The sequence below is a fragment of the Sus scrofa genome, chromosome 6 (assembly GCF_000003025.6).
Source record: "Sus scrofa isolate TJ Tabasco breed Duroc chromosome 6, Sscrofa11.1, whole genome shotgun sequence".
In the NCBI taxonomy this organism is placed as follows: Eukaryota; Metazoa; Chordata; class Mammalia; order Artiodactyla; family Suidae; genus Sus; species Sus scrofa.
The window spans coordinates 54,906,372-54,921,626 of record NC_010448.4 but is presented as its reverse complement, the minus strand read 5'-3'; the positions used below and the strand labels follow the sequence as shown (position 1 = coordinate 54,921,626).

Sequence of the window (15,255 nt, the reverse complement as noted above, 5' to 3'; positions counted from 1 at the left end):
GCCCAGGGCGTCACCCGGCAGCGCGCATGTGCCGTGTGGAACGTGCAGTCACTGTCTTGGTTCTGGTTGCAACGAAATACTTGGTTGGTTGGTTGCTTGCTTCTTTCTTTCTTTCCTTCAGATAGCTGTGCTGTTGAGAGCACTGTCCCATGGTTTGACTTTTCGTCTTAGGGGGTAGCAAGTATTCTTAGCACTCCGATCCAGGCAGCAGCTTAGTAGGTGTGGCGTCTGTGTGTTCTGGACCCTCTCCGCCTGCCGCCCCCCCCCCACCTCCAAGTGGTGGAGAAGCGCTGAGCCACCTCAGAAGCCCGGCTCCCAGCCAGGGGGCCCAGCACACAGTTGTGGGTGCAGGGAGAAAAGACTGAGGTGCAGGAGTCTCCGTCCTGGAGGAGCCAGCAATCGAGGGTAAATGTAGTCAGTACAAAGAAGTGACTTAGGAATGGAACGGACAGTGGGAGGTAGAATTTCAAAGGCGGAAAGATAGGTCTGCTGAGGGGCTGGAATGAAGATGTCTCATCTTGCCTGGCTGACCCCTCCTCCAGGAAGCCCTCTCTGCCACCCCGAGCCTGAGTCAGGTGGCCGTCCTGTGAGCCCCACAACGCGGAGCTAGTGAGTACCCAGTTCACGACCCCTTTGGTAACGCTCGCCATGTTGCCTTGTGCCCCTGGCTTGCTTCTCTGCCTCACCCTTAGCTTGCGCGTCCCTGTGGGCAGGGACTATTTCTTGTTGCCTTTGTGTCCTCAGTGCAATCCTTGTCACACTTGTCAATTGTATTAACAGTGGACCTGAAACCTGGCATAAAACATTAGTCCACAGAGTGCCCGTTGAAAGGGCCAGGGTGCCAGAGGTGGCCCCTGACTTGGCTCTGAACCTCTCAACGCCAGAGCAGACCCGGTCAGTTCGTGAGATGCACGGTGTTCGGAAGACAGGAGCCAGACCACCTGCATCCCAGGTGGCTTTTGTATTTGTCTCTACACTCTTTTGCATCCTCTGAAATACCCATGGCTGTATGTTGCTTTTCTTCTAAAGAAAATAAAAGTTACCGTGGAACCCGAAATGCTGCTGTTAATGTTGGCACCTTAGAAGGAGAGGGTTGAAAACAGAGCAGGTTCAAGTTCAAGTCAGATGCCATTTGTCTGAAACTTAGAAGCAAGCAGAACCAGAGCATTGGCGAGGCATGCCCACGCCTAGGCAGAGATGTTCACACGTCTGGTGCTGATGCAAGAGAGGAGCACACGGGGGCACCAGTTGTAGCTGGGTTGTATCTTCCGGCATACAAGCGTCAGGTCGCCATCCCCAAGGCGTGTCATTGGCAGCATTCCTGCCTTTGTTACCTCAGGCTGCCTGGGGGGTTCTGGCCATGCCTCAACCGTGGGAAACAGGTAAAGCTGGGGGGGCAGCCGCCTTGTCTCGAGTGATTTCCAGACACCAGCCTGACGCGCTGCCTCGGCCCCTGGCCCCCGCAGCTGCGAGTGACGCCGAGCACCTGGATCTGGTTCCTGGTGCGGAGCAGAAAATATGCCCAGTTTTTCCCCTCCAAAGGCTCCGCCTCCTGCCACAGTGGCCCCTTGTGCAGTCTGTGAGCCATGACCTCATCCAGGACCCATATCTGACCCCTCGCCTGAGGGGAGGAGAAATGGGGATGCCTCGAAAATCAGAAGTAGTATTTTTACCTACATGTATTCACTCTACACCCATCTTTGGAGCACCTGCTACATACCAAGTCCTGATCTGGTATTGGGGTTTTGAAGATGAAACCCGATTTACCTATGAGGTCCTTGGCAGGGGCCACACAATCATGGTAAGAAAAAAAAAATGATTGAACTTGCATTTGCCATGTGTATAATGTACCTATTATTTGGCATATTAAAATTAATGAAGCTTAATGGCTTTCTGATAGTTGTATTTTTTTGGTAAAAACAAAATGAAGTTGGAGTTCCCTTGTAGCACGTTGAGTTAAGGATCCGGCATTGTCGATGCTGCAACTCAGGTTGCCACTGTGCCTTGGGTGGTTAGGTCCCTGGCCCAGGAACTTCTGCATTCCTGGGAGGTCAGGGAGGGGGGCCCCAAGATTGCAACAGGCTCAGCAGCTGGCTGGATGCTGACTTCATTGTAATTGCAGTTTCCCTTTCCAGGAATAAAACAGCTAATGTTTCTTTGCCAGTCCAGACACATAGCCTCTCCTTAAGTTCCTCTTCATTAATTAACATGAAGACAACAAACGTGGTGACTAAAGTTGGAGTCAAAGGCTTTTAAAGGTGAATCTCCTCAGTAAACTGTTTCCTACATTTCTTCTCCCTCTTCAGGGAAGAGAGTGGCCGTTGGATTTACGATGATGGCCTTGCTTTCATCTCAAAGACACCCTCAAACTCCCTCCCTCATGGCCCAGCCCCTTTCCCCAGGTTGCTGCCCTGGCCTCCTAGGCACTACAGGGCATCAAGGGTCAGATGTTTGAAACAGCCAGCATTTCCGGAGCGAGCGCAACCTTGATCTCCAAAGGGAAGTGGTTGAAACAGATGATTCCCTAGTGGGAGCACTGAGGTGCTGGTAAATGTCAGCGCCCCCAGGGGGAGAGGAGCCCTCATGGGCCACATGTGCCAATTCCCATGGTGTAAATTCTCCCACCAGGACTGATTTCAAGCCACCCGGTGACTGAACACGAACTTGGGAAATTGCCATCCCACGTAGGTAAAATTAATTCACCAACGTGTGTGTGCGTGCACGTGTGCATATATTTAATAGTAACAATGTAATCAAATAATTGATGAGATTTGAGTATTTGTTTTTAATAAAAGTAATCATAGGAGTTCCTGTCACGGCTCAGTGGAAACAAATCTGACTAGTATCCATGAGGACACAGATTCAATCCCTGGCCTCACTCAGTGGGTTAAGGATCCAGTGTTGCCGTGCGCTGTGGTGTAGGTGGCAGACCTAGCTTGGATCCTGTGTTACTGTGGCTGTGGTATAGGCTGGCAGCTGCCGCTGATTCAACCCCTAGCCTAGGAACCTCCATATGCCACAGATGCGGCCCTGAAAAAACAAATTAAAAAATAAGTAAAATAAAATTAATTACAAATATTGCAATTTTTAAGTAACAGCTGGCAAAGCAAAACCAAAAAGAGGTCTGAAAATTAAAGTCAGCTCTTGTGAAATAGTATGAGCCACCTTCGGCACACCACTGCTCCCAAGGTTTGCAGTCAACCTCAAAATTGCCTGGGTGCTTTAACCTCTGTCCCCAGGAGTTCCTATTGTAGTTCAGCAGGTTAAGGACCCCATGTCTCTTTGAGGATCCAAGTTTGATCACCAGCCTTGCTCAGTGAGGTAAGGATCCAGTGCTGCCGTGGCTGTAGCATAGGCCAGCAGCTGTAGTTCCAATTCAACCCCTGCCCGAGGAACGTGCAGGATGGCCCTTAAAAAGGGGGGAGGGGGGAGTCCCTGTCTTAGCTCAGTGGTTAATAAACCTGACGAGTATCCAGGAGGATGAGGGTTCAATTTCTGGCCTTGCTCAGTGGGTTAAGGATCTGCCGTTGCCGTGAACTGTAGAGGTCACAGATGCAGCTTTGATCTGGCGTGTCTGTGGCTGTGGCACAGGCCAGCAGCTGCAGCTCCCAATTCCACCCCTAGCCTGGGAACCTCTATATGCCTCAGGTCCGGCCCTAAAGAGACAAAAAAAGGTGGGGGGGGGGAACCTTCTCAGGAACAAAGTCCTTCACTCTCAGAAGTCAGGTCTGCCCATGAATACTAGCCAGCCCCCAGCCAGACTTAACTGTCCAGAGCTGCCCCTGGGCCTGTCCCATAACCCTCACACACCTTGGCACTGATGACTTGCCATACCAGTGACTCCTGGGCACCTGCCCACGCCTCAACTCCAAACACCATCCTGCCTCAGCCCCATGACTTCCAGAGATTTCCTCAAGGCAGAGACCAGACCTGCTGTGCTGCTATGCTCGGTTCAGGCCTAGCCTGGGGCAGGGCAGTCCCATCAGACCCCTCCTGGTCCTAAGGACAGAGACTCCCAGATCCACTGAACTGAAAATGGCACTTCTTTACAGTGTTACTTAGATGCAATGCAGACTCTTTGTTGATTCAAACTGTTTTAAAAAAGGTTTTGAGGAGTTCCCATCGTGGCACAGTGGTTAATGGATCCGACTAGGAACGGTGAATTTGCAGGTTCAATCCTTGGCCTTGCTCAGTGGGTTAAGGATCCGGTGTTGCCATGAGCTGTGGTGTAGGTCACAGACATGGCTTGGATCCTGCGTTGCTGTGGCTCTGGCGTAGGCTGGCAGCTGTAGCTCCGATTAGACCCCTAGCCTGGGAACCTCCATATGCCGTAGGAGCAGCCCTAGAAAAGGCAAAAAAAAAAAAAAAAAAGGTTTTGAGGAGTTCCCATCATAGCGCAGCGGAAACAGATCCAACTAGGAACCATGAGGTTGCAGGTTTGATCCCTGGCCTCACTCAGTGGGTTAAGGATCCGGCACTGCCATGAGCTGTGGTGTAGGTCACAGACACGGCTCAGATCCCAAGTTACTGTGGCTCTGGCGTGGGCCGGCAGCTGCAGCTCCAATTAGAGCACTAGCCTGGGAACCTCCATATGTCTTGGGTGCAGCCCTAAAAAGCACACGCCCGCACACAAAGTTTTGAGACAGTGAAATGCAAGCATTGACTTACCGCCAAGTTTAAATGTGATAACGGTATAGAGTTTTTGAAACAGCAAAATAAGTTATTTTAGAGCAGAGGTTGGCAAATTATGGCCCCACTTCCTATTTTGTTAAGTAAAGTTTTGTTGGAACACAGCCGGTTCATTTACATGCTGTGACCTCTTCGAGGGCAGGGTTGAGTAGGCAAGGTGGAGACCATGTGGCCCACAAAGCCTCATATTTATAGAGAAAGTTTGCCAACCTCTTCTTACAGAAATATCCTTGCGTATTTTACCTACAAAATAATAATCTGTCTAGGGTTTGCTTTGAAATAACCCAATGGGGAGTTCCCGTTGTGGCTTGGCAGGTTAAGAACCCCACATAGTGTCTGTGAGGATGCGGGTAGGTTGAGGAGCTGGCATTGCTGCAAGCTGCAGTATAGGTCGGAGATGACCACTCAGATCCAGTGTCGCCATGGCTGTGGCGCAGGCCGGCAGCTGCAGCTCGGATTTGATCCCTACCTAGCCTGGGACCTTCCATGTGCCAAGGGTGCAGCCCTAAAACAAACTCTGGGAGGAGTTCTCTTGCAGTGCATCAGGTTAAGGGTCTGGCGTTGTCCCTATAGCAGCTCCGGTCACTGCTGTAGTGCAGGTTCAGTCCCTGGCCTGGGAACTTCCATATGTCACAGGCGCAGCAAAAAAAAAAAAAAAAATTAATTAAATTAAAACCCAGTGGGGAAGGTAGAAAATGTAAATGAAACGAGATGGGCTATGAGGCGATGAATGCACCTGGGTTCATCATCCTAGTTGCTCTGTTTTTATATGTGTTTGAAATTTCCATAATAAAAAGCTCCTGAGAAGGGAGGGCCTCCCCTCCACAGCCTCTCTGCTTCTCTGACCCCACACCAGGACCCTGGCATCTCTGGTCTAACAAGGGAATCAGGACAGAGCCACCACCACTCAGCCCGGTTTCACACACGCCCAACGATGACTTCGGTCCCAGGCTAACCAGCAAGGCCATGGGCGCTGAGAGAGCCTGCCAGAGCCAGCCATGCAGTGAGTGTCCCTGTCGGGGCCCTGGGGTTCTAGGAGCTGGGGCGGGGGCCCTGTCTAGGGGTCAGGCCAGAGATCTGGGGCCTCAAGGAGGCCTGCCCTCTGTTCTCTACACCCCTCCCCAACCAGATCTGCACCCCTGACTGCTGTCTGGGGCCCTGGGTGTCCCACGGTAGGCCCTGCCCTCCTCTGAGACTCGGTCAACATTTTAATTCTGACCAATCAGGGTTTCTGGGTGACAGAGAAAAGAACCTATGGGAGGCACTAGCCCCATCTCTCGCCCATCTATCTCAGCGGCCACCATCACTCTCAGCTGTCCAGTGGGCCACAGCCCCATGGGAGCCAGGCTGGGTCTCCGGCTGCTCCGGGAGTGACCGAACCCCATTAGACCTGTCGTTGTGGTTCTAGAAGCAAGCCAAATAAGGTGGGGTCTTCTCCCTGAAGACAGTTTTTTATCTGAAAGGACTGACACTGTTTTTGAGAAACTCCATCATAAAAAAAGACAATCCCGGAGTTCCTGTTGTGGCGAAGAGGAAGTGAATCCGACTAGGAACCATGAGGTTGTGGGTTTGATCCCCGGCCTCGATCAGTGAGTTAAGGATCAGGCGTTGCCATGAGCTGTGATGTTGGTCGCAGACGCATCTTGGATCCCATGTTGCTGTGGCTCTGGCTTAGGCCAGCAGCTGTAGCCCCAATTTGACCCATAGCCTGGGAACCTCCATATGTCTCCAGTGTGGCCTTAAAAAGCAAAAAAAAAAAGGCAAACCTAACCCCAAATCAGCTGAGGCAGACAGTTGATTCGGTGGGAAGGCCCAGGTCTTCCCCACCATCTGCCCCTACCCTCGATTTCCTCCCCCAGGCTTAGGAAACCTGGCCTAATCCACTGCTCTTTCTTCTGACCCCGATCCGCACCCTAAATTCAACCCCTAACATCACTCTCCTCGATGCCGTCAGGAATGACTGGAAGTTCCAGTTATTTGCTCCAAAGCCGTCCCAAATGACTGCCTCCTAACCCCAAAACAACCTCTGCCATCCGGCCTCCCTGCATTTCTCTTCCTGCCAATTTTCCTGGACCATATCTGGCCATTCTTGGGCATCCCGCCCAGCACGAACCTAACCCTGGCCCAGTGCTTTTCAGCCCGGGCAATTCCCCTGCCGCCCCGGGAGCCGTTGGCAATATCCGGAGACATTACTTGGGCCTAGAGGGGCGAGCACTGCTGGCACGTGATGGGTCAAGGCTGGTGACGCCCCTTGACATCCTGCCCACACAGGACGGTCTCCACAGAAGTGGTCCCGCCTGCCCGGCACCGAGACGGGGCACCCCCACCTCTGGTCCTCGAGCCAGAGCGCCTGGCTGATCACCACGTGCTCGTTAGGAACACAGGCCTGGGAGTTCTCTTGTGGTGAAGCTAGTTAAGGATCCGGTGGTGTCACTGCAGCGGCTCGGGTCACTGCTGTGGCGCAGGTTCGATCCCTGGTGCGGGAACTTTCACATGCCACCGGTGCAGCCAAAACAAAACCAAAACAGCCCTGGAACCAGGCTGTGCCACTTCTTAGCGGGTGCCTGATCTGGGCCTCAGTTTTCTCCACTATAAAATGAGGACTGCTCAGCCCCCTGTCACTTGTCACTGGAGTAAATGAAGCAGAACCCAGGAAGTATCCAGGCCACGGTGGTAGTGGTACCCACAGTCATTAGAGCGGCAGCCAGGGGACTGGCTTCTTGAATGGGTTCTCCTGGGTGAGGCCTGCATTCCTTCCACTGACCCCAGAGCCAGCGGGACTGGGAGCAATGACCCTGTGTGGGAGGTCAACCCAGGGACCCTGGGAGGGTCCTCCCAGCTGCTCTGGGGACTCCCTGCCCAGACACACCCCAAGAGCCTCCTGGCTCTGCTGCCTCCACCCCTTTCTGCCTCCATGTTATTCCTGCTTCCCTCCGCTGTGTGGGACTTTGCCGCGAGGCTGTAGAGCAGAGGGGCCTCTGGGCAGGGGATGGGGGGCGTTGGGCTCAGCTGGACCCCCAGCTCCACCGTTTCCCCCAACCAGAAGATACATAAGGTCATGACAAGGTGGCACACCTGTCCTCACTGTCATCATGGATGAAGCAGGTGGGATCTGGGGCAAGTCCTGGGATCCTTCCCTGCATGCAGCCCCTCGCCCCCCCCCACCACCTCTGAGTGCCAGATTCCTCCTCTGTCCCCTGCAGCGTTGCGAGGTCCACAGTGAGTGTAGAGCTTCTAGCACAGGCCACCCCAGGGAGGGGACAGTCCCTCACACTGCCACTTTTTGCTGACTCTGTCCCTTGCCTTTCTCTAGTCCTCCAGGCTCTGTCCAGCTCACTGATTTTGCTTCCGTCTTAGTCACTGCCTCCCACTCCCTCACATCAGATGTTTTCTGACTCTTGTGTGCACCCCTCCATCAAACCACATCCCTGTTTGATTTACTGTTGGGGTTTTTCCATTGGTCGCTGCAGAGGACCTGCCGCCCTCCAACTTTCCTTCCCCCCCGCCCAAGAACAATCCCCAAAATAGCCTCTCTGCACCCACCCACTTCAGGGGACCTGGCATGTGTCCCCTTGGCTAAAGCCCCAAAGCTGTGAGACCCCCCGCTTGAAGCCGGGTCATCTTGTTCTCACTGCCCACCGCCCGCCCTCAGGAGATAAGCACCCACAGACAGCAGCAGGGGGCATCGGCCAAAGGCTGGGAGAGAGGCAGAGGTTTCTCCGAGGTCCCCCTACCCCCTGCCACCCTGGCCAGAGCTGAGGGTCACGGTGGGTGGTTTTCAGTGCAGGGGTGAGAAGGGCTCCTTGTGAGGGCTGGGGTCGGGGGCACTCACAGAACCCCTCTGGGCTCCCCCACGGCAGCGGCAGCTGGCATTTCCAAAGAAGCGTGTTCCAGTCCCACCCCAGGTGCCGTGGTGGGGGGCCCAACCTGGATTCACCCCCCATCCCCATAGCACTGTAGCGGCCCCCACTCAGCGGAGGCAGACAGCAGCCACCGAGAGAGGGGAAGGCCCCAAGTCCCCCGCTGGCAGATGCCAGGCTCTGGAGCCAGGCAGGCTGGTCCAGAGCTCGTGCCGCTGCCCTGCGGGCCACTGCCTGCGAGTCCCCCCACGGTGCCCACTGCACCCAGGGAGACAGGCTCAGAGCAGCCATGTGTGAGGGGAGGGGAGCTAGCGAGGGCCCCTGGGCACAGAGACTGCTGACCCACAGAGGGACCCAGAGGCTTTCGAAGGAAACATGCGGCCCCAAGGCCAGAGACCCTGTCTCCTCCTGCCTTGAGCATTAAGGAGGCAGAGGGGGCACAGGAGAGGCCAGACATAGCAGCCCTGCCACCAGAGGACAGCTCCTGCCCTTAGCACGGCTACCTGAGCATTTACTTCCAGCCTTCTGACCACCCTTGAACTATTTGGGGCAAGAGGAAGAAAGCAGCCTGGTTCGCTTCCTGTACACCCCTTCCCCACCTGCCCCTCCAGCCTCTGCTAGACCCTCAGCATCTGCCCCTCCTGCCTCCCAGGAAAGCAGTTTCATTTCCCTGCAGCCCGATTTACCAAAAGGGTGGGGAGGGCGGGGCTCAGCCCATTTTAAGGCCAGAGAAGGGGGGACTCAGCAGACACGCGGAGGGGGCAGAGGTGAGAGCTCTTGCTGCTGGCTGAAGTCGAGGTAGCAAGGAGGCTGCGGAGAGCCTGGGCCCCACAGAAATAGGTGGGGAGAGGGAGGCAGGGGAGAGGGGAGACAGGGAGGAGGGGAGAGAGATGGGGACAGACAGAGAAAGAGACCGACGGGGGGAGCAGAGCAGGGCGGACAGGGGAGCCCAGGGCCACAGACAAGGGTGGGGCGAGGGCTGAGATGGGAGCGGGGCAGCCCACAGTGTGGCGGTGAGGCGAGGGTGGGACCCAGGCTCCTGTCACAGCAGCCCTTGCTTCCCCTCCAACCCAGACATCATCCCCCAGAGTCATGGCCACCTTGGGTAAGTAAGCAGGGGAGGGGACAGAACCCACTTTTCTCCCCTGACACCCACTGACCTGCCACTGACCCTGTCTTCCCCCCTCCCCAGCCTGGCACCTCCTCGCCCTGGTCCCCGTCTTCCTCAGCCTGGCGGCCTCCCTGGACTGGCAGGCCGCCCACAGCCATGACCCCTTCGAGAAATGCATGCATGATCCTGACTACGAGCAGCTGCTCCGAGTCGTGACCTTGGGCCTCAATCGGACCTCAAAGCCCCAGAGGGTGATTGTGGTTGGTGCGGGTGTAGCTGGACTGGTGGCCGCCAAGGTGCTCAGCGATGCCGGACACAAGGTGAGAAGTGCTGCTTTCGGTCTGCCTTAAGTCCTTCCTGCTGCAGCCAGAAGTCCAGTGTGGAGGGATCTGGCCGCATCCCTGTTGAGGGGTGGGGGTGTCAGGAGGCGGGGAGAGGGAGCTATGCCTTCCTCCCGGTCTGGAGAGTGGGTCTGGGACCCCCTGCTCTAACGGGAAACCCAGAGGGAGAGCCTGCCTGCGCTGCAGGGCCTTTGGCATGCCCTGCCCCTTTTTCATCCTAAGAGAAGTCCCTTGAAGCATCCTGCAGCCGTCTTGCCTGGGTGGGGTTGGAAACACCACCCAAGGGGAAGTACCTCTGAAGTCCAACTGCCACCGTCCCCCTCACTGAAATTCCAGAATGTGTGTGGGCCAGGCCAGTGGCTTTGGTGCGCGTGAGAAATCTCCCCACCCCCTGAGCTGGGAAGTCCCTCTGAAACCTGGCCAGCAGCCTTCCTGTTAATGTTCTGTTTTCCCACTAGCCCCCTTCCACCTCCCCACCAAAAAGAGAAAGCTCCTGGAGGTCCCGTTGTGGCTTAGTGGAAACAAGCCAGACTAGTATCCATGAGGATGCGGGTTCAATCCTTGGCCTCACTCAGTGGGTTAAGGGTCCTGAGTTGCTGTGGCTGTGCTGTAGGCTGGCGGCTGCAGCTCCAATTCGATCTCTAGCCTGGGAACCTCCATATGCTGCAGGTGTGGCCTTAAAAGGCAAACAAACAAACAAACAAACAAACAAAACAAAAACACGCACACAAAAAACAAAGAACAAAAGAAAGAAAAAAAGAAAAGCTCTCCATCTATGCTGCTATGGGGGTGGAAGGCCAGGGGTGGTGCCACCCGGGTGGAGGTGGGGGGCTTAAGGGGAGGAGCTGAAGGACCCTGCCTGTGGGCGGGCGGCCCATCGTCGTCCCTCAGGTCACCGTCCTGGAGGCAGCCAACAGGATTGGGGGCCGCATCTTCACCTACCGGGACCGGAGAACAGGCTGGATTGGGGAGCTGGGAGCCATGCGCATGCCCAGCTCGCACAGGTGAGACCTGGCCGGGCCGCCAGGCAGGTGCAGGCTGCCCCAGCCCCACCTCCCTGCCCAGGCTCAACCAGACCCCCAGGTCCGTCCCTGCTTCAGTGCCAGCACGAGATTCAACGCTGACCCCAATTGGAGTGCCCCAGCAAGTCGGTCTAGACCCAGCCTCCACCTCCGTCCTTTTCCTAACCCCATGTGAGGGCCTCTCGGCTCCGGCCCCACTGCTGTACCTCCTGAAGTGCTCAGGCTGCTGCGTTCAGCCCCTCCAGAGCCCCGGCTCTGTCTTCCCCAACCCTGGTCCTTTCCCCATCCAGGCTCCCACCCCGTCTACCCCCGCCCTGTCCCCATTTCCTCCCCCGCCCCCCCACCCTGGTGAAGGCAAACTCCCACTCAAACCCCAGCCCAGAGCCGTAGCGCCCTCAGCCTTCCCACACTCTCCCCACTGTTCCTATCGCTAGCGCGGTCCAGTCCAGATCTAGCCCAGCTCCGGCCGCATCCCCAGCTGCCTGCCCTCCCCCTTCCCTCTCCAGCCCCCTGGGAGAGGGCCGCCCACCCTGCTGCCCAGCCTCACCAGCGTCTCCCGCCCCCTCAGGATCCTCCACCAGCTCTGCAAGAGCCTGGGCCTCAACCTGACCAAATTCACCCAGTACGACGAGAACACGTGGACCGAGGTGAACGAGGTGAAGCTGCGGAACTACGTGGTGGAGAAGATGCCCGAGAAGCTGGGCTACAAGCTGCAGCCCACGGAGAAGGGCCGCTCGCCCGAAGAAATCTTCCAGATGGCTCTCAACAGGGTAGGAGCGGCCAGGAGCCCGCGGCCCCGTCCCCCGCCCCCTCGCCTCCTCCCCGGCCCGGCTTCCTTTCCCCTTCCTTCCCGTCGTCTGTCCTCGCTGGTTCTTCCATCTTTCGTTTCCCCACAGACCCCACCCGTTCCGATCCCCAGTCCCCTTCTCACCCACACGCCGGCCTGGACAGACCCACCTTTCTACGCCTTTGGCTTCAACTACGTATGGCCTGAGGCTTATGTCTTTCAAGCCCATCTCCTGAGACCCTGCTTTACATCTGCCACCCCCCAGGACCCGCCAGCTCCCATGGAGCTCGGCCTCTTCCTGGAACCTACTCACACCCCCGGGTTTCCCCCCCCCCCGTTCACATCACCCCCACCCCCGGGGCCACCCTCCCTTGCTGCCCCTGCCTTCCTCTCACCCCCTGCTCTCCTCTCCTAACTCTCCCACACTGGTCCCACCTCTGTGTCCCCGCAGCCTTGGCCCCAGCCCAGGCCAGGGCCTCTCCCCGCATCCTCACCCTGCCCCTTCTCTGCCCACAGCCCTGTGCTCCCCAGGCTTCAGCTTCAGGTCCAAGCCCTGAGTGGTCTGGTCTCTATCACCCTTTTAGCCCCACCCTCTCTCCTCCATGACATTTTTGCTACCCTTCCCCAAACCGGGTGGCCCCAACACCCCCAGCTCTGGACTCCTTCATACCCACTGTGTTTGTCCGCCAGCTCACACCCATGCCACCTGCCCTGCCCGGAGACCTTTTCTCATTCCCACCCAGAGAACCCTACTCATCCCTCAGGCAACAGCTCCAAGGTTCCCTCCTCCAGGCAGCTGCCCCTGATGCCCCTCAGGGAAGGGCCAGCCTCATCCTCCTCTGGGAGCTCTGAATTGTCCATCTCCCCTCCTGGCCAAGGGTGGGCGCTGAGGCCAGGCCATTGCTGTGCCCTGGCACTGCCCGGTGCAGAGGGCCCTGAGAGGGTGGGCTGAAGGCCGTGAGCAGCCAGCGAGGGGACACATCCTTCAGGGAATTCCGTGGCCACCAGGGCCAGGCCAGGTGGACAAAGGCGAGGGCTGAAATCGGAGGGGCAGTGACGCTTCTGAGAGGAGAGGAGGCTTGAACAGAGCAAGCATGGCTCCTCGGGTGCCTGGCAAAGAGGAGGCAGGGAGAGCGAGTGCAGGGGCATGGAGGTGGGGGAGACCCGAGGGTGTTCTGAGACTGGACACTAGGCTGTAGACCCAGAACTGCCCTAAGAGCTGGTGACTGTGACCAAGCGGCTGGCAGGGGCAGGCTGAGGGCTGCAAGTCTGGTTCCAGGCGCTGGGGAGCCCCGCGAAGGCTGGCACTGCCAGGGCTGTTGGACAGGTGGCAGAAGGGACTCCACTTCTGTCTGTGCCCACGGTGATCCAGGTGACAGATAATTACTGGGCACCAGAAAGACACAGCACTGAGACGGACGCCGTCCCTGCCTGTACAGAGCGCTGGGGCTGGAGGGGGAGGGCAGACCGGGGAAGCCTGCCCCGGGTGGTGACGCGGCGCTGCAGTGGAGGCCAAGGCTGAGGGCACCGCGTGGGCAACGTCTGGCCCTGGGCAGCAGGAGCAGGAAGAGACGCCGGACTGCACGCCGGGCAGGGCGCCCCCCTCGGGTCCCCACAGCTCAGCACAAACTGTCTGCTTGCTCCACCGCAGGCCCTTGAAGATCTCAAGACACTGGGCTGCAGAAAGGCAATGAAGAAGTTTGACAGGCACACGCTCCTGGTGAGTGGGGGCCTCGGCGTCCCTGAGAAATGCAGACAAGGAAGGCGCCGGGGGTCTTGGGCCGGGAGTCAGAGGGCAGGAGCCCGGGACCTCAGGCCTGCCACCGCCTCCCTGCCTGACGAGGGCCAGACGTGCCCCTCCCTCTCTGGGCTTCGGTTTCCCTCATCTGTCCCAAGAGGGGGGGGTCGGGCCGCTTAGGCCCAGGGAACCATGGTAAACCGAGTCACCTCCCTGAACAGAGGGGATCCGCGGGGAGCGGCCCCCTTGGGAGGCGGGACGGAGGTGGTGGGTGCAGCCAGCCTGGGCCCTGACCTGGGCCGCAACCGTCCCCCAGGAGTATCTCCTCAGCGAGGGGAACCTGAGCCAGCCAGCCGTGCGGCTCCTGGGAGATGTAATGTCCAAGGACGGCCTCTTCTACCTCAGCTTCGCCGAGGCCCTGCGGGCCCACAGCTGCCTCAACGACAAGCTCCGGTGAGGCCGCGCGCTGGGCCGGGCGCCGGGGCAGGGCTGGCGGGAGGGCGCGGCCTGGGGTTCGAGAGCAGGGCCCCAGGGGGCGGAGAGGTGTGCCGGCCTGGCCACACTCGCCCTCCCAGCCCAGGGCCTGGGGAGGAAGAAAGGTCCCGGAGAGGGAGGCGAGGGAGAGAGGGAGTGGCTGAAGGGGCGGCTGGGCCAGGGCAGGTAGGGGCAGCACCGCGGGAGGCGCGGGGCCCAAGAGCCCGGGTCACGCTCCCGCCCACCCGCAGGTACAGCCGCATCGTGGGCGGCTGGGACCTGCTGCCGCGCGCGCTGCTGAGCTCGCTGTCGGGGCCTGTGCTGTTGCGCGCGCCTGTCGTGGCGATTAAGCAGGGGACGCGCGAGGTGAGCGTGCACATTGAGTCCTGGAGCCGGGTCCGGACCCTGAAGGCCCTGACGGCCGACGCGGTGCTGCTGACGGTGAGCGGGCCGGCGCTGCAGCGCATAACCTTCACGCCGCCGCTGACGCGCAGGCGGCAGGAGGCGGTGCGCGCGCTGCACTACCTGCCGGCCACCAAGGTGTTCCTGAGTTTCCGCCGGCCCTTCTGGCAAGACGAGCACATCGAGGGCGGCCACTCCAACACCGACCGCCCGTCGCGCGCCATGTTTTACCCGCCGCCCGGCGAGGGCGCGCTGCTGCTGGCCTCGTACACGTGGTCCGACGAGGCGGCCACGTTCGCCGGCCTGAGTACCCGGGACGCGCTGCGCCTGGCGCTCAACGACGTGGCGGCGCTTCACGGGCCCATCGTGTACCGGCTCTGGGACGGCAGCGGCGTCATCAAGCGCTGGGGGGAGGACCCGCACAGCCAGGGCGGCTTCGTGCTGCAGCCGCCCACGCTCTGGCAAAAGGACGAGGACGACGAGCGGGAGCACGACTGGGCCGTCCCCTACGGCCGCATCTACTTCGCCGGCGAGCACACGGCCTTCCCGCACGGCTGGGTGGAGACGGCCGTCAAGTCGGCTCTGCGTGCCGCCGTGGGCATCAACCGTCGGAGCAGCCCGCCGACCAGCAGCTCGGTCAACCCCAGGACCGACAGCCGGGTGGGGCACGTGCACTTGGCGCCGAGCCACCAGTCGTGCAACCTCGGAAGCGGGCGGGGCAGCCACTTTCCAGACTTACTCGCTGTAACCCTTCGGCGCACCAGCCCAAAGAGAACCCGGTATTAAAGTACTTTTGGAAACAGTTGTGTGGTCCTGCCCCTCCCTGGCTTA

At 58.6% G+C, this 15,255-nt stretch overlaps 1 protein-coding gene across 7 annotated transcripts in view; it reads left to right on the top strand.

Moving 5' to 3' along the window:
• IL4I1 (interleukin 4 induced 1) overlaps positions 1–15,226 on the top strand; it is a 39,440-nt gene extending 24,214 nt beyond the window's left edge. The window contains exons 1-9 of one of the 7 annotated variants that reach the window (XM_021094762.1): positions 1,226–2,258; positions 2,629–2,684; positions 5,546–5,692; positions 9,742–9,980; positions 10,893–11,005; positions 11,592–11,793; positions 13,462–13,530; positions 13,865–14,001; positions 14,274–15,226. In XM_021094762.1, the coding sequence (XP_020950421.1) occupies positions 5,656–5,692; positions 9,742–9,980; positions 10,893–11,005; positions 11,592–11,793; positions 13,462–13,530; positions 13,865–14,001; positions 14,274–15,210 (1,734 nt within the window). In that variant the 5' untranslated portion in view covers positions 1,226–2,258; positions 2,629–2,684; positions 5,546–5,655 and the 3' untranslated portion in view covers positions 15,211–15,226. Of the gene's footprint in view, positions 1–1,225; positions 2,259–2,628; positions 2,689–5,545; positions 5,693–9,241; positions 9,390–9,623; positions 9,655–9,741; positions 9,981–10,892; positions 11,006–11,591; positions 11,794–13,461; positions 13,531–13,864; positions 14,002–14,273 lie in introns of those variants that run through there. The other 6 variants (XM_021094763.1, XM_021094764.1, XM_005664754.3 and 3 more) reach the window with 6 other exon arrangements.